The following is a 19291-nucleotide window of genomic DNA, read 5'->3' on the forward strand; positions in this document are numbered from 1 at the left end:
CCACCATTTCCCCCATTCTCTACTCATTGCCTCCGCCATCTTCATCCACAACTCTACCAAAAAAGAATGCACAAACAACAAATACAACATCTAAGTACATTTTAAAACATTTCAAAGAGTAAAATAATGTTTTTGAAAGGCTTGGAAAATTTAAGAAGTTCTTAATTATACTTGAGCTATCAAGCAACACAACATGGTTAAAGGCCCTTCAGCCCAATGAGTCTATGATGACCATCACTCTAAGTCAACATGAAATATTGTGACATCGAGATGCAGAGTGAATAATACAGTAATCCACAAGTATAAAATATTTCCCCAAGTCAGAATTTATGTTGAGAAGTAGATAAAGATCCACACACACAAAATGCTGGAGGAAGTCAGCATCTATGGAAGGAAATGGACAGTCAACATTTCAGGCAGAGTCCCTTCATCAGCACTGGAAAGGAAGAGGGGAGAAGTGAGAATGAAAGGGTAGAGGGAGGGGAAGGAACATGAACTGGTGGGTGATGGGCGATTCCAGTTGGGAGGTAGGTTGCTGGGAGGGGGAATTGGAAATAATGTGAGAAGCTGGCTGGTGGAAGAAGCAAAGGATTGAAGGATGGTTTAAAATTCCTGTACACTTGAAACAACAAAACACAAGATTTAGGTGAACTTTATTACTTGAACATTCATAAATACCTGAAATCTGAGTTTCCCAGCTCTGCAGGTTCCTCTGGAGAAGTAGCCTGGGGTCATGGAGCCCTTGACAGTACATATGTTACCAAAGGAGAGAAACTCAGTGACTCAAACACAAGGGACACTGGAAATCCCGAGTAACACATACAAAATGCTGGAGGAACTCTGCAAGTCAGTCAGCATCTATGGAGGGGAAAAAACAGTTGATGTTTCAGGCTGAGACCCTCCAACTGGGCTGGAAAGGAAGGGGGAGGAAGCCAGAATTTCAGAACTGGGAAGAGGGGAAAGAGTACAAGAATCTCCAGAAACTGACAGGATCCCTTGCTTCTCTGCAGTGAGGCAGCTCTCCCAAATTCAGCCAACTCCATTACCAGTGGTAGTTTGCACTGCAGAATGTGGCCAATCTGTTTGCAGGAAGCGGTGCTGTCATCTGGATTGAATCTGACTGCACTTTGATAGGATGCAGAGCTGGGTTCAGAAGTGACAGATGGAGCTCAATCTGGAAAATGTGAAGTGATTCCCTTTGGAAGGCAGAATATGGGGTTAATAACAGGATTCTTGGCAGTGTGGAGGAACAAAGGGAACTTGGGGTCAACATCCACAGATCCCTCAAAGATGCAGCACAAGGAAGTGTACGGGGTTCTGGCCTTCATTAGTTGGGAGATTGAGTTCAAGAGCTGAGGTAATGTTGCTTCTGTATAAAACTCTGGTTAGACCACACTTAAGATACTCTGTTCTGTTTGGGGGTGCCTCATTATAGGAAGAACATGGAAACTTTAAAAAGCAGGCAGATGAGATGGATGCTGCCTGGATTAGGGAGCTTATCAAATGAGGATAGGTTGAGCAAACTAGGACTTTTCCCTTTGGAGTGAAGGAGCGTGAGAAGTGACTTGATAGAGGTGTACAAGAGGCAAAGATAGAGTGGACTGCCAGAAGCTTTTTCCCAGGGTGGAAATAGCTAATACAATTTCAAGATGATTGGAGGAAAGTGCAGAGGGGATGTCAAAGAGGTAAGTTTTTAAAAAGAGTGCTGGGTGTGTGGAATGCACTGCCAGGATGGTATAAAGGCAGATATATTAGGGAGAGTTAAAAGAATCCATATGGAAGAGAGAGAAATAGAGGGCAATGCGGGACGAAAGTGTTATTGATCTTAGAGAAGGTTAAAAGTTTGGCACAACATCCTAGGCCAAAGCAGCTGTACTGTTCCATGTTCTTGGGTGGACATCTTCTCCCCTCCCCAACAAGTAGTATTGACACTAACGATGTTTTGCTGTACCCCTCTCCAGCACAACTGCCACCTCACACTACAAGCCCAGAATCAATCACTGCCTCCTGGTCAGTGAAGTAAAGGCCTTGCACATTGAGAGGGAAAACACAAGCTCACTGAACACTTAAGTTAATTCAGTGGTCACTTTATTAGATACCTCCTGTGGTCTTCTGGTGATCAGCCCATCTACATCAAAGTGCAATGTGTTTCACATTCAGAGATGCTCTTCCGCACATCACTGTTATAATCAGTGGTTATTTGATTTACTGTCGCCTTCCTGTCAGCCAGTCTGGCCATTTTCCTCTGACCTCTCTCATTAACAAAGTGTTTTCACCCACAAAATTACTGCTCATTGCATGAGGTTTTTTTTCGTTTAGTTTTCCACACCATTCTCTGTAAAATCCAGAACCATTGTGCATGAAAATCCTAGGAGATCGGCAGTTTTAGAGATACTCAAATCACTCCATCTAGCACCAACAATCATTCCGTCACTTAGATCACATTTCTTCCCCATTCTGATGTTTGGTCTGATCAACAGCTGAACCTCTTGACCATGGCTGCATGCTTTTATACATTGAGCTGCTGCCAGATAATTAGATAATTGCATTAATAAGCAGGTTAACCTAGTAAATTGGATACCTTAAAGTGTAAAGTACCTTACTAAAAATAGGGATTTATACAACATGCTCAGATCTATTGTTGGATTTATTATGAATCAAGAATTAAATAAATTAGCTGGTCACAAGTAATCCTCTGGCTGGGATGTGATCCAGTGGAAGTAAGCCATTGGCTACGTGATCATCAGAGAGCAAGAGGCTTTTTTCTTGGGACAGAAATGCTGCATACCAGAAAGTATATATTTGAAGTGAGGGAATGAAGTTTCACGAGGATATACACTCCAGGCTGGCCATTGTTACTAACTCAAAAGGGTTGTGTAGATACTGTTGTCTGCCTGTTTAATTCTTAGATTAGACTGTTTAATTCATAGATTCTTACCGACCTAAGTATTTTATTTTACTGAGAGATACAGTGTGGAATGGGCCCTTCCAGGTCCTCGAGCCACACAGCCCAGCAATCCCCGATGACTCCAATTTCAATCCTATCCTAATCACGGGACAATTTACAATGGAAGGAAATCAGAGAACACCCACACATTCCAAGGGGAGGACGTACTGGAACTCCCTACAGGACAGCACCAGAATTGAACTCTGAACTGCGGCACACCCTGAGCTGTAAAGGTCACACTTACCGCTACGCTGCTGAGGCACGCCAATAATTGTCTACCTGTATTTTATACAATTACTGATATTACCACCACTAGGAAATTATATGTATATGAAAGTTTAATAAAACCCTAGGGATTATATTGATATAATTCTGGAAATCTCTGAAAGACTTTTTATTCTGTATTATTTGAATAATGGCTTTCTAATTGATTAACTCTTATCTACAAATTTGAATGGAATTTTTCCTTATCTATGGGTATAAAATAGCTAACCACAAACCAGCTCCATTTTATTCTTAACTTCTTGATCTTAGCTTTCCCTGCAATATACCCACGGACTTGGCTCCCTATTTCAATTTCCCTGTTTAATCAAAGCTTAATCAAACAACTGCAAAGCAACAAGTTTTGTGCCCCTTTCCTGACTTCTGAATGAACCTTAGGTTTAACCATCAGGATCCAACAAGACCACTGGCATCCTTGGCAATGTTTATCATTTAAGGGGATGGAACAAGCCAAGAGGTAGCACAGTAGCCCAATGGCTTGTGTACCATTTTACAGTGCTCCCACTCACCAAGCAGGGTTCAATTCCCACCATTGTCTGCAAGGAGTCTGCATTCTTCCCACGACCACATGGGTTTCCTCTGAGTGCTCACACATTCCAAAGACATACAGATTAAGGTTAGTAAGTATTGGGCATGTTATGTTGGTCCAGCAACGTGGAAAGGATGTGTTGTCAGTGCAGAGAGGAGGTTCACAAGGATGATTCCAGGAATGAAGGGGTTATCATACGAGGAGCGTTTGGCAGCTTTGGGCCTGTACTCACTGGAATTCAGAAGAACGTGGGGGGATCTCATTAAAACTTACCAAATGCTGAAAGGATTAGATAGGGTGGATGTGGAGAGGACGTTTCCTCTGGTGGGGGTTTCCAGAACTGGAGGGCACAGCCTCAAAATTGGGGGGGGTGACCTTTTTAGAACAGAAGTAAGGTGGATCTTTATTTTTAGCCAGAGTCGTGAACCCTTGGAAGACTCTACTGCAGACTGTGATAGAGACCAAGTCCATGGGTATATTTAAGGAAGTTGATCGTTTCCTGATCAAAAAATGTGGTGAGAAGGGAGGTGAGTGGAGTTGAGTGGGATCCGGGATCAGCCATGACAGAATGGCAGAGCAAACTCAATGGGCTGAATGGCCTAATTCTGTTCCTATGTCTTACAGTCTTATGGAGACACTTGTGCGCTGCTCAAAACAACCTTTGCTGATTTGGATTGACACAAACACATTTCACTCAATGTTGTGATGTCCTGATGTGGATGTGACAAATGAAGCTTATTTATTTTTACAAAATACAAGAAAAAGAGACAGAGTAAAGTTGACAAACTTTCTTTCACTGACCTGTGAAGATTTTGACAATCCCTCAAAATTATGGCACTCACCAGGACGCCAGACCACCTGAATTCATCCCCAAAGCCTTTGGGAATGCTCAATGGCTGCTTCAATATTGTGTCAATATTTTAAATTACAGAGAAAGAATTATAAATTCCTGATGTTTCAAGCACTATTTTGTTTACAAAATAGCCTATCAACAACAGTACAGATAAATGGGACAAATTTGACAAACAACAGAAAAGACAGTCAGAACCGAGAGTGAGGAATGCTCACTGTAAGCATTTTGCCACTTTAAATGTAACAGATTACTCCTCACATGGAATGAAACTTAAATTACAACAATGTAGTAAATTAAAAGCATACTATTCCATCAACCTTCACGGCAAAATAGCAGGGAAGATGGTGGAGAGAACTCCCACTACCCATTAAATGCTCCCAATGATGCGCGTCTCAAATTGTCTCTAACAAACAAGCCTAGTTCCTGACCTTCACATGTGGCTTAGCTACTAAATCTGGCAGAACCGTTTCTACTGGAGCAGGGACCAAGGTGCATTACTGGTACCTTAAAAACAGTTGTTTCGGGCAGATGGGTTTTATCAGCCATGGTTGGCAGCTCATCCAGGAGAACAACTCTCATTTTAAACCCCCACTGCCTTGCGGCTACACCCACTCATAGAGAAAGGTTTAGGAGTAAACCCTGAGACAAAATCTGGAGCTGGAGTCCCTGAGGCAGTCTTACATTGAGTTCAACGCTGGCTGGCGACTCCTGTGATAGTGCTGCCGCCAAACTGTATCTGTCTCTGCCATTCCTTTGGATTCATCAGCTACGTGGAGAGAGGGGAGCTGGCTACATGGGCAACAGCTCGCTCTCTAAATGGTACAGCTCTGGCTTGCGTATCACGTAGACAGCTAGTACACAACAGCCACGAATGACCCCGACCAATGGATTGGCTTCATCCTTTGGCTCAGACTGTCGCAAGGGAGAGAGTAGGGAGAGATGGTAGTGTAGCCTCAACTTCAACAGTGAGGTTGAGAAGTTAAAGTAAAAGGTTATACATGTTCCTACAGTCTTTTACTTAGGTTAGAATGCTGGGCCGTTTCGATTTAAGGGTGAGCGGTGAAGCTTAAAGAGGCAGTGTGGAAGATTTTTTGTTTTTCTCTGAGAGTGGTGGAACAGACGATCAGCAGCGGTGGTGGAAGTAGACATGATGGTGGTTTATAGGGGCTTTTAGGCAGGCTCATGAAGGTGGAAGGATTGAGAGCAGGCAGGAGGGATTAGGATAAGAAATCTGGTCTCATTTATCCTGGGTCAGACTCTGACACAATACTGGAACAGTAGTGAGATCACCACCTTGTAGTAAACAGAAAGAGACACAGGTCTAGAGCACAACAGTATTTCACCAGAAACTAAATTCATTTTTGCTTCCTCTATAAAAATTCCTGACGTTTCATTTGGTCGTCATAATTTGATGTCATTTTAATTTTTTGTATTTGTGTCAAGTAAACCCGTGTAGCAGGGCCTTAAGTTGGCCTAAGGGTGCGGTCGATCCTTCCCTTGCGATTCGCCCCAGATCCAGCTGACCCGGCTGGTAGCACCTGGTAAGGGTCCCTTGCTCGGGGTTACGAGCGATGGCCAGCGGCGGACCCAGCAGGAGACTGGTGGGGACGGCAGAAGAGCTACAACCTTGGAAGACGATGGTTGCTTTGCAAGCAGATGATCTACTGAGAAGAGAGGTGGCGATCTCATTAAACTCACCCGGCAGAAGGTAAAGGCAAACCACTGCTGTAACCTGCCAAGGACATGATTTCCCAATATGTCAGTCTCAATAAAGGATCAAAACAACGACGTTAACAGAGCCACGAATAACAGTAATGGAGTCGCGTCCGGCAACGGTAGGAATGAGGCTACCAGGGTCGTCATCAAGCGAAAACCTCATGTCAGGATAGCTACTTGGAATATTAGATCTCTTCTTATACAAGGTAAACTAGAAAATGTGGTTATGGAAATGAAAAGACTGAAGATGAACATACTCGGACTATGTGAAACCAGATGGACGGGGGGGGAGGGGGGATAGCTCAAAAGGGATGATGGATACCAACTGATCTATTCAGGAGGAAGTGAACGTAAGCACGGAGTTGGAATTTTGGTAGACAAGGAAACAGTGAGAACTATCAAAGGCAGTGAATCCATTAACGAAAGAGTGATGATGATTAAAATCTCAGCTAAACCATTTGACATTAACGTCATACAGGTCTATATGCCAACCACGGACTATGACGATGACGAAGTCGATATGGTCTGCAGAGAAGTTGAAAGGCTAATGAAAAAGACTAAAAACAATGAAGTAACTGTGATTCTTGGTGATTTTAATGCCAAAGTTGGCCACACAAGAGAAGTTTTGACTGTAGGACCCTTCGGACTTGGGGAAAGAAATGACCGTGGAGAAAGACTGGTCGAATTTGAAAAAACTAACAAACTAATGATTGCGAACACCTGGTACAGTCTGCCAAAACAGAGACTGTACACATGGACCAGTCCTGATGGTTCAGTAAAAAAACAAATTGACTATATTTTAGTACCAATTGATTCAGGAATGGAGGGAAGCAGGTGAAAACTTACCCCGGTGCTGACTGTTATACAGATCCCAACCCTGTGGTATTGGACATGAGTGTGCATTTGAAGAAGATGAGAAAGGCCAAACCACCACATAAGATAGACTTTGATTTACTCGCCGGCTGGTGGCGTAGTCCCATCAGCGCCGGACTTCAGAGCGAAGGCTCCCGATTCGAATCCAGCCGACTCCCTTGCACACTTTCTATCTGTGCTGGGTTGAGCATCAAGCTAGCAACTCGGCCTTGTAAAAACAAGAAAGCCTGCTAAAAAAGCGCAGTCATGACAGCGTCCCAAGGGTTTTCTTCTTCTTGATTTACTCATTACGGATGAAGCAAAAAAGATGGAATATCTGGTCGAAAGGAGAATAGATTTTCAGTCTTAAGATGACGAGCGTAGCAACATGGTAGTGGAGAGCATATGGGAAGAGTTTAAAACAACAGCGACAGAAGTTGCGGAAAAGACTTTGGGTTTTTGGAAAAAGAGCAGAAGACATAACCCTTGGTTCACCGATGAGCTGAGAAAGTTAACTGAAGAAAGAAGAAAGGTAAAACAGCGGGATAATGAACAATACAAAGTCCTACACCACTTGATTCAAAGAAAATGTAAGGAAGCGAAAGAGAATTGGATGAATGAACAGTGCGAAGAAATTGAGCAGTATGAACGAAGTTATGGTTATAGGGGCCTTCACCAAAAGGTAAAGGATATGACGAAATTAAAGAGGACCATGCCATCAGCTGGGTGTATCAAAGAAGACGGTAGTAGTAATCCATGCTATGAAAAGGAAGAGATCATGGACAGATGGGTTGAGTACATCTCAGAATTATTTGAAGATAGCAGGATTGAGGATTTACCAGAATTAAATCAAATGACTAATCAACCTAAAATATTGATGTCAGGGATGGAAATTGCGATTTGGAGTCTAAAAGTCAGAAAGGCAGCCGGTGAAGATAAGATTTCCACCAAAATTCTGAAATCACTTGGTCCGAAGGGAAAAATGAACCTTTTAGCGATATTTATCAACAGTTATATGACAGGAAATCTTCTGGAGGACTTTCTCAAATCGGTATTTATCACCTTACCAAAAAAGCCAAGGATGATAAAATGTAACGAACACAGGACGATAAGCATAATGTCTCACTTCATCAAGCTACTGTTGAAAGTAGTGTTCGGCAGAATGAGAGGTACAATCAGCAATGAAATTGGAGAAATGCAGTTTGGTTTTTGTAAAAGCTCAGGAACAAGGGAAGGAATATTTGCGATGAGAAACATCATGGAGAGATGCACTGAGGCACAAAAGACCATCTACTTATGCTTTATTGACTATGAAAAGGATTTTGATAAAGTAAGACACGAGAAAGTAATAGAGGTGTTGAACAAGTACGATCTGGGATGGGAGAATGTGCAGATAATAAGGAAACAAAAAGCAGCGGACAGGGTAGAAAATGAGCTATCACCATGGGCATGTATTAAACGAGACGTAAGGCAAGGCTGTGTTGGATCGCCAGATTTGTTCAACCTCTACGGAGAATGGATTTTTCGGGAATGCGACCATCAGGAGACAGGTATTCCAATCGGAGGCCGGAAGGTGGATAACATCAGGTATGCGGACAACACCGCATTGTTAGCTGACAGCGAATGCAAACTGCAAATTATGCTGAATAAAGTGAATGAGAAAAGCCTTGACTACAGACTTAAAAGCAACCCTAAGGAAACAAAATCGATGGTGGTAAGCAAAACAAACACTAAAGACTCATTCATGATGGTATCGTTACAAGTGAATGGACAAGACATTGAACAGGTGCAAAGTTTGAGTATCTTGGTGGCTGTCTGACAGATGACGGGAGATGTGAGTTGAGATCAGAAGGAGAATAGGTATGGCTAAGACCCAGCTCATGAAGCTAAAAGATCTACTAGGCAATCGGAAGGTAGACATCCAAAGTAGAATCTGCTTCGTCGAGTGTTACGTGTGGTCAGTACTGAGGCATGGATCAGAAACACAGACCCTGAAGAAGGATGACATGAAACGAATTAATACTTTTGAAATGTGGTGCTATTGACAAATGTTGAAGATCAGCTGGGTAGAGAGTTTCAGATGAAAGGGTTTTGTCCGAAGTTGATAGACCACGGATATTGCTGGAGAAGATTATGAAGTTAAAAGTTGCTTATTGTGAACACGTTACGCGGAAAGATAACATCTTGTCGGACTTGCTATATGGAAAGGTGGAGGGAAAGAAAGGAAGAGAAAGGCAAAGAACAATGTGGCTGGATGACATCAAGGATTGGACCAAGCTGGACAAGACAAGGGATGTTGTGGACACGTGTCGGGACAGAGTGGCATGGAGGGAAATCGTCTGCCAACTGGAAATTCCAGATACGACCTAACGACGACGACCCAGAATTGCAAGCTTCAAAAGTGACTGCAACAATCTGCTGGAAGAGCTCAGCAGATCGAGCAGCGTCTGTAGAGGGAAGAGGAACTGTTGACTGATCTCCAGACTTCCCTGACGTGTATTCCAGTATCTGCTGTCTCTTGTCTTCCCAAAATCGAGTGGTTTGTCAACTTGCGGGTTGCAGCTTGAAAAGAAGGACCCACTGACAGGATGAGAGAAGGGGAAGGGGGTGGGGTGGGTCACACTTGACATGAACAATAACAAATCAGAGAACGCAGCATGATCCACTGTCAAGTTCAACGCGGTACCTCCAACGGTTCTGAGTTATTGACAGCAATCAGTTTTTCCAGTTTGAAATCCAAATATCCACCCAGGCTGTCTGCCTTCTATCACAGAATGCACACTATTGTGTCGCTGGCTTCAGCTCTTTTGTTAAGTTCCGTTTCTGGAGGATGGTGGAATTGGGATGAAGAATCTGCTCCCTGTGTGCCTTGTACTGTTCCAGCATCTCCTCGAGGTCCTGGTCTGCAGGGATCACCTAGAACAGAGTACTAAAACAGTAAGACATGTAGAACTGGGACCAGTGAGTCTGCTCTGCCATTAGGTCAGGGCTGATTTTTCTTCTCCCAACCTCACTCACCCTCCATAACCCTTAACCCCCTTAGCAGAATTAAGCCAATTGGCCCATCGAGTCTGCCCTGCACTTTCTCAATTGTGGCTGGATTTTTTTTCAACTCTATGGTCCTGACTTCAGCCTGTAACCCTTCACTCTCTTTATACATCAAGAAGCTAGCAATAAACACAAGGGATTCTGCAAATCCAGAGCCCACACTAAATGCTGGGCGAACCCAGCAGGTCAGGCAGCATCTATGAGAGGAATGAACAGCTAAGGTTTCAGGCCGAGACTCTTCATCAGGACCCAGCAATCCCTTCCTTAAATACACCCAAACGTCTGTGACAATGAATTCCACAAATTCACCATCCTCTGGCTAAAATTCCTCACTTCTGTTCTAAAGGGATGTCCATTTATTCTGAAGCTGTCCCCTCTGGTCCTAAACTCTCCCACTGATGTTTACCCTACAATCATTAGGCTCCTGAACCAGTGTGGATAACTTCACTCACCTCAACTCTGAACTGATTCCACAACCTACAGGCTCACTTTCAGGGTCTCGGCAACCTGGTATTCACTTTTTAAAAAAATTATTGACAGGATTTGTCTTCTTTTGCATATCTGTTTCTCAGTCTTTGTTATTTATAGTTTTTCATAAATTCTATTGTGTTTCTTTATTTTCCTGTAAACGCCTGCAAGAAAACGAACCTCAAGGCAGAGTATGGAGACACATACACACTTTGAAAAGCCTCAGCAGAGTGGATGTGGAGAGGATGTTCCCCAAGGTGAGGAAGTTTAAGACAAGACAGCCTCAGAACAGGGGGCATCCTTTTAGAATAGAGATGTGGAGGAAATTCTTTAGCCAGAGACCAGTGAATCTGTGGAATTCTTTGCTACAGGTGGCTGTGGAAGACAAGTCATTGGATATACTTAAGGCAGAGGCTGATAGATTCTTGATTTGTCAGGGCATGAAGGGATACAGGGAGAAGGCAGGAGACTGGGGCTGAAAGAGAAAATAGATCATAAGACCATAACATATAGGATCAGAAGTGGGCCATTCAGTCCATCGAGTCTGTTCCACCAATCATGGCTGATCCAATTCTTCCAGTCATCCCCACTCCCCTGCCTTCACCCCACACCCTTTGATGCCCTGGCTAATCAGAACCTATCTATCTCTGCATTAAATGTACCCAATGATTTGACCTCCACAGCTGCTCGTGGCAACAAATTCCACAGATTTGCCACCCTCTGACTAAAGTAATTTCTCCACATCTCAGTTCTAAATGGACATCCTTCAATCCTGAAGTCGTGCCCTCTTGTCCCAGGCTCCCCTGCCATGGGCAATAACTTTGCCACATCTAATCTGTTCAGGCCTTTTAACATTTGGAATGTTTCTATGAGATCCCCCCTCATTCTCCTGAACTCCAGGGAATAGAGCCCAAGAGCTGCCAGACATTCCTCATTCTGAATCTACTCTGAACCCTCTCCAATGTCAGTATATCCTTTCTAAATTAAGGAGCCCAAAACTGCACACAATACTCCAAGTATGGTCTCACAAGTACCTTATAGAGCCTCAACATCACATCCCTGCTCTTATATTCTATATCTCTAGCAATGAATGTCAACATTGCATTCACCTTCCTCACCACCGAGTCAACTTGGAGGTTAACCTTTAAGGTATCCTGCACAAGACTCTCAGCAACACACATCAAAGTTGCTGGTGAACACAGCAGGCCAGGCAGCATCTCTAGGAAGAAGTACAGTCGACGTTTCAGGCCGAGACCCTTGGTCAGGACGTCCTGATGAAGGGTCTCGGCCTGAAACGTCGACTGTACCTCTTCCTAGAGATGCTGCCTGGCCTGCTGTGTTCACCAGCAACTTTGATGTGTGTTGCTTGAATTTCCAGCATCTGCAGAATTCCTGTTGTGTACAAGGACTCCCAAGTCCCTTTGCATCTTTGCATTTTGAATTCTCTCTCCATCTAAATAATAGTCTCCTTGTCTCCCTGTTTATTTCTTCCACCAAAGAGCATGACCATACACTATCCAACATTGTATTTCATTTGCCACTTCTTTGCCCACTCCCCTAAATGATCTGAGTCTCTCTGTAGGCTTTTTGTTTCCTCACACTACCTGCTCCTCCGCCTATCTTTGTATCATTGGCAAATTTAGCCACAAAACCATTAACCCACAGTCCAAATTATTGATATAATCGTAAAAAGCAGCGGTCCCAACACCGACCACTGTGTAACTCCACTGGTAATGGCAGCCAGCCAGAATAGGATCCCTTTATTCCCACTCTCTGTTTTCTGCCGATCAGCCAATGCTTCACCCACGCTAGTAACTTCCTTGTAATTCCAAGGGCTCTTATCTTGCTAAGCAGCCTCATGTGTGGCACCTTGTCAAAGGCCTTCTGAAAATCCAAGTACACCACATCCACTGCATCTCCTTTGTCTACCCTGCTTGTAGTTTCCTCAAAGAATTGCAGTAGGTTAGTCAGGCAGGATTTTCCTTTCAGGAAACCATGCTGGCTTTGGCCTATCTTGTCATGTGCCTCCAGGTACACAGTAATCTCATCCCTAACTATTGATTCCAACAACTTCCCAACCACTGATGTCAGGCTAACAGGTCTATAGTTTCCTTTCTGCTGCCTCCCACCCTTCTTAAATAGCAGGGAAACATTTGCATTTTTCCAGTCATCCTGTGCAATGACAGAATCTATAGACTCTTGGAAGATCATTGTTAATGCCTCCGCAATCTCTCCAGTTACTTCCTTCAGAACCCAAAGGTACATTCCATCAGATTCAGGAGATTTATCCACCCTCAGACCATTAAGCTTCCTGAGCACCTTCTCAGTCATAATTTTCACTGCAAATACTTCACTTCCCTGACACTCTTGAATGTCCAGTATACTGCAGACATCTTCCACTGTGAAAACTGATGGAAAATGCGCATTCAATTCCTCTGCCATCTCTTATTATAATATCTCCAGCATCATTTTCTATTGGTCCTATATCTACCCTCAACTCATTTTTACCCTTTATAGACGTAAAAAAGCTTTTAGTTACTTCTTTGATATTAGTTGCCAGCTTCCTTTCATAATCCTTCTTTTCCTTCCTAATGACCTTCTTAGTTTCCTTCTGCAAGATTTTAAAAGCTTCCCAATCCTCTATCTTCCCACTAGCTCTGGCTTCATTATATGCCCTCTCTTTTGCTTTTACTTTGGCTCTGACTTCACTTATCAGCCACAGTACTGTCCTTCCATTCGAAAATTTCTTCTTATTTAGAATATATCTGTCTTGTTCTTCCCACATTTTTTGCAGAAACTCCAGCCATTGCTGTTCTGTTGTCCTTCCTGCTAGTGTCCCTTTCCAGTCAACCTTGGCCAGTTTCCCTCTCATGCCATTGTAATTTCCTTTATTCCACTGAAATACCAACATATTGGAATTTAGTTTCTCCTTCTCAAATTTCAAAGTGAACTCGATCATATTGTGATCACTGTTCCCTAAGGGTTCCTTAATCTTAAACTCTCTTATCGCCTCTGGATCATTGCACAACACCCAATCCAGCACAGCGGATCCCCTAGTGGGCTCAACAACAAGCTGTTCTAAAAAGCCATCCCTTAGACATTCTACAAATTCTCTCTCAAGGTCCAGTATTAGCCTGGTTTTCCCAATCCACTTCTATGTTAAAATGCCCAACAATTATCACGACATTGCCCTTCTGACATGCCTTTTCTATCTCCTGTTGTAATTTGTAATCCACAACCCGGCTGCTGTTTGGAGGCCTGTATACAACTACCATTCAGGTCCTTTCACCCTTGCCATTTCTTAACTCAACCCATAGAGACTCTACACCTTCTGATCCTATGTCATCCCTTTCTAATGATTGAATATTATTTCTTATACACAGGGCCACATCACCCCCTCCGCCTACTAACCTATCTTTCCGATACACCGTATATCCTTGGACGTTCAGCTCCCAATGGCATCCACCCTTTAGCCAAGTTTCAGAGACGGCCACAACATCATACTTGCCCATCTGTAGCTGAATTTCAAGATCGCCCATTTTATTTCTTATGCTGCCTGCATTCAAATGCAACACTTTCAGTCCAGTATTTGTTGCTTTCTGTTTTAACTGCACCATACCTCTATTGCCCTGTAACTCATCCCACTGGCTGTGATTAGGCCTCGTCTCCTGCCTGTGCTTTTTATCATCTCTGTTGTACACTACCTTTGATTTATTTCTGTTTTGATCAGCCATGATGAAATGGTGAAGTAGAATTGATGCGCCAAATGGCCTAAATCTGCTCCTTTATCTTATGGTCTTGACAAATAAACACTTTGAACTTTGGAAACATCCTCCACATCAACTCCATCCAGGCCTTTCGATATTAAAGGTTAAAAGACATCATAATATCTCAAATTTTCCCAGCTCCAGGCTCCTACAGCCAACACCCATCATCACTCATACAACTGGTGTGACAGGCTGGCTTCACTGTGCCGTCATTACACAGTGCCAGTGAGATTTGCTTTAGGGTCACTTACCAACACAGGCGCAGGGACTTTGAATGAAGTCTGTTTGACCAGCCAGTCTTCATAAAGCTGATGGAGTCTTCTCAGATAGTCCTGATATATGGAACACAGGCATGGTGAATGAAACTTATGCAGTGAACACCGTTCCTCTAAACTGTATGGGTGCCCAGCTGCAAAGTAACTGAAATGCTCCCACGCATGTAGCCTTTGTTGCCGCGCAATTGGAATTTTCTTTTATAACATTAATATAATTTTGTGGAATACCCTGTAATTGTGTTATTGAATACAATCCATGAACTTCCCAAATAATAAAAGTACCACAAATCTTTACTTTGAAATATTTTAGAGCTTCAACATATTTATATTGTCAGTGTTTCAAGTTACAACTGTTACAAATTGTAACAACAAACACAGAATGAACTATTAATAAACCGCTAGCCATTTGAACACTGACGCCGTCCAAGTTTAAAACTTTATGAAATGTGAAAGATTTTCTTTGTTTTACTGTAATACATTAGACCCTTCAATTAATAAAATCAAAAGAATGCAATTTTTCAATTTTCATTCTGATAATTCATAGTCATAGTCATATTTTATTGATCCCGGGGGAAATTGGTTTTCGTTACAGTTGCACCATAAATAATTAAATAGTAATAAAACCATAAATAATTAAATAGTAATATGTAAATTATGCCAGGAGATAAGTCCAGGACCAGCCTATTGGCTCAGGGTGTCTGACCCTCCAAGGGAGGAGTTGTAAAGTTTGATGGCCACAGGCAGGAATGACTTCCTATGACGCTCTGTGCTGCATCTCGGTGGAATGAGTCTCTGGCTGAATGTGCTCCTGTGCCCACCCAGTACATTATGTAGTGGATGGCAGACATTGTCCAAGATGGCATGCAACTTAGACAGCATCCTCTTTTCAGACACCACCGCCAATTCTTAGTATGTATATTACAAACAAAAACATTTGAAGCGTCGCGCAGTTTCCAGGCCATGTAAAAATTTCCTGCTCAGAGCAATGGTTAGTCTGCGTAGCTGTAAAAAAAATACTAGCGGGAGCGTTGGCAAATAAGGCAAATTCCCACTCCCTTTCCAATGATAACCCCTTCAACCCCACGTAGCTTCGCAGTTAGTGTAACAAGCTACAGCACCAGCGATCCACGTTCAATTCCAGTGTGTCTGTAATGAGTTTGTCACTCTCCCCGTGACTTGTGCGTTTCCTCTCACATCCTAAACACATACAGATTAAGGTTAGCGAGTTGTGGCCATGCAACGTTAATGCTGCAAGTATCATGGCAGTTATAGGCTGCCGTCCCAGCACAATCTTCAGATTGTGTTGGTCATTGAAGCAGACGATGAATTTCACTCCATGTTCTGATGTACCCGTGACAAATAAAGCTAATCTTTAAAATATTTTAAGATGTTTAACAGTTTGGGATGTTATGAGTTTTTGCTGTGGTACTGTCCCAGAGGGATACCGGCCCAACGCAGGACACTGGGACGATCAAGGGCTGTTTGGGCCAAAGGACCTGTATCTGTGCTGTATTGTCCATGATCATACTAGTCCTATGTTGTAGTGTGGGCACTCGGCCAAGTGGTTAAGGCATTGGACTAGCGACCTGAAGGTGGTAAGTTCGAGCCCCAGCCGAGGCAACATGTTGTATCCTTGATCACACATTGCTCTGCGACAACACTGGTGCCAAGCTGTATGGGTCCTAATGCCCTTCCCTTGGACAACATCGGTGGCGTGGAGAGGGGAGACTTGCAGCATGGGCATCTGCTGGTTTTCCATACAACCTTGCCCAGGCCTGCACCCTGGAGAGTGAAGACTTTCCAGGCGCAGATCCATGGTCTTGCAAGACTAACAGATGCCTTAATATGTTGTTTCTAGAATGTCTCTATTCAATCTACATTAGCTGTGTTCATCTCTGCAGCTTTTCCTGAAACACAGAGTGTAATGCGTCACTTGCACCAACGACCAACAGAGTCTGAAAATATGCTGGGGAGGGTCAGCTTGCAAGTGTCACCATATTTCCAACACCAACTTAGCAGGTCCACCGCTTACTAACCCTAAACCCTACATCTTTGGAATGTGGGGGAAAACCACAGCACTCACAGGCAACCCACGCGATCACGGGAAGAACGTTCAAACTCCATAGAGACAGCAGCGGGATTTGAACCTGGGTCTCTGGCGCTGTAAATCCAGGATTTCAGCTGTTCAATGCTCCCCAGTGTCTTTCCTCGTCTGCCCACCCCACCCCACCATAGGAGTTAGCACAGTGCTTTACAGTATGCCAGCTGTAACACTGGGTTCAGTTCCACTGCTCTCAGCAAGGACTTCGTACGTTCTCCCCACGACTGCATGGGTTTCGTCCGGGTCTCCGGTTTCCTCCCGCATTCCAAAGACGTACAGGTTAGAGTTAGTACGTTGTGGGAATGTTATGTTGGCACTGGAAGTGTGGTCAAACTTGCAAGCTACCCAGCACAATTCTCGCTGATTCGATTTGATGCAAATGACATATTTCACAGTGTGTTTCAATATACATCTGACAAATGAAGCTAATCTCTTTTAATCTTCATCTTTGTCCTCCCTCCCCAGCCCCATTCAATCCCCATTTACAATTCTTCTCACCAAAGGAATGATCTTCTCCTCGCTCCGACACCTGGCTTTCAGCCTCTGGTGGCAGGTCTCGGGCGTGGTCTGCAGATACACTGAGAGGAATAGCAATACGTTATTAGGCTCTCATCACAAAGGAACCCCCTGCCTTTCGATAATCCCCACACGTCCCATCCTCTGCCCAGTGGATCACTCCCCCACCATCAGCAGTATCTACAGGTGCCGCTGCCTCAGGAAGGCAGTGTCACTATCCTCACCACACCATCTTCTCACAGCTACCATCAGGCAGGAGGTCCACACCACTCGGTTCAGGAACAGCTACTTCCCTACAACCATTCTGATCTCCAGTTAACTGGTAGAACCCTCATCACTGGAGATTAGCAACCCTATGACCACTTTGCCCTCCAAGAGGACCACAACATTGTCGTGGTTTGCTGGACGCGGAGAGCTACGCTGGCTGGAGTCAGGGCTTTATACTTTGGTTCTCGGGAGGGACACCCATGCCAAACAGGTCGAAGGACAGAGGACAGATTCAGGGTTTCACCTGAGGACTAACAACCCTGACTGGTAAAACAGTAGAATCCTTCTCCATCTGAGTGTGACAGTCTTCCTGAGTCTCCACCCAGGACCTGCATGACTGACAGTACTGAAAATGAAGAGGAAGCCACTGACATGAAGAAGGAAGCCGTGAACACTGCCAGAGATGGAGGACATTCATTGCAGCCCTAAACGCCAGCGGTGCAACAGGAAGTAATGACCACTTTGTATGGGCGTAAACATGAACCATATGCATTTTTTAAAACAAGAAAGAGCACTGATAAAAGAAAAGGAATAAAGTCCATTTTAGTACAAAGTGATTACCCTGTTGCTAAACTGCACTGATGAGGGTTGTATGAAGAATTTGAAGGTATCAACAATCATCCTGAATGTTACAATGAAAATGAAGATTTGGAGGATGCAATCATCAAAAACATTGTATGAGGGCAGTCCATTATCTGCGCTGATCTTGTTCATTTACAATCAAAAGAATGCATCAGCGTACACTAGATCAATTTCTCTGTCGATAACTATTGGCTGAACCAAATGGTGAAACCAAGTAGCCGTTGATGAACTGGGTGTCGTGGGACGCCTACTGAGTGGTAGCTGTGAGAAGATGGTGTAGCCCGTATGGTGGGGATAACAGACGGTTCCTAACCGAGACAGTGACTCCTGTAGATACTCTCGATGGTGGCGGGGGGAGATGGTGTGTTTATGATGTATTGAGCTGAGACCACCACACAGTGTACACCATCTACAAATGCACTGTTACTCACCGGGGGGACTCCAAAAACACCTCCCAACCCTATCACCAGGAACAGCAACAGTGCAGCATGGTTTGATTCAGAAGCTGATTTAACTGTATAACTTTCTGGATTAGAGGTGGTCTTGGATATAAAGGGCAAGATATACAGTCTGCATTTGGACAGCAGGGAAGGCTTGGTGTAAGATGCATATATAGCGGATTCCAGTTAATTGGGGAAACTGCTTATTTGGGAGAACTCTTAAAGAACAAAAACTAATTGAGAAAATAGCCTGGATTCCCTTTGTTTATTTGGGACACTGTGCTGGTTAATTGGGGCAGAACATTGTTGCCGATCAGTTTCTAACACGTACACCTGCGTGGCCATGAGACACTACGTCGTGCTTCGAGCAAACAGTTTTTTAAAATTACGTCTGTTGTGTTCAAAAAGCAGTGGCTTCTGTCACTAAATGTTGGCAACAAATAAGCAGGACTGTTTTGCTCACTGGGGTTTCAAGCAGTCAGGTTTGGAGATGCCAGAAACGGCCAGGAGTGAAATATTACTGTAGTAGTGTTCTAAAGTGCTCTGTATTTCATTTAATTACAAAATTGTGTTGGGAGGGAGTGCTATCATGATCAAGATGGCACTTGTGTACAAAGCTCCTTTGGTCGACATCTTCCGGACAAATCA

The 19291-nt window shown here is 43.7% G+C and overlaps 1 protein-coding gene across 1 annotated transcript in view; it reads right to left on the reverse strand.

Annotated features, from left to right (window-relative positions):
• Positions 1-9944: 9944 nt before the first annotated feature.
• The window catches only part of tk2 (thymidine kinase 2), a 41589-nt gene continuing 32242 nt past the window's right edge, over positions 9945-19291 (reverse strand). Inside the window, exons 8-10 of the mRNA XM_063067237.1 lie at positions 17337-17416; positions 14714-14794; positions 9945-10095 (exon numbers count right to left, since the gene is read on the reverse strand). Coding sequence (XP_062923307.1) covers positions 9961-10095; positions 14714-14794; positions 17337-17416 — 296 coding nt within the window. The 3' untranslated portion in view covers positions 9945-9960. The remainder of the gene's footprint in view (positions 10096-14713; positions 14795-17336; positions 17417-19291) is intronic.

Source organism: Mobula hypostoma, chromosome 14, assembly GCF_963921235.1.
Source record: "Mobula hypostoma chromosome 14, sMobHyp1.1, whole genome shotgun sequence".
NCBI lineage: Eukaryota > Metazoa > Chordata > Chondrichthyes > Myliobatiformes > Myliobatidae > Mobula > Mobula hypostoma.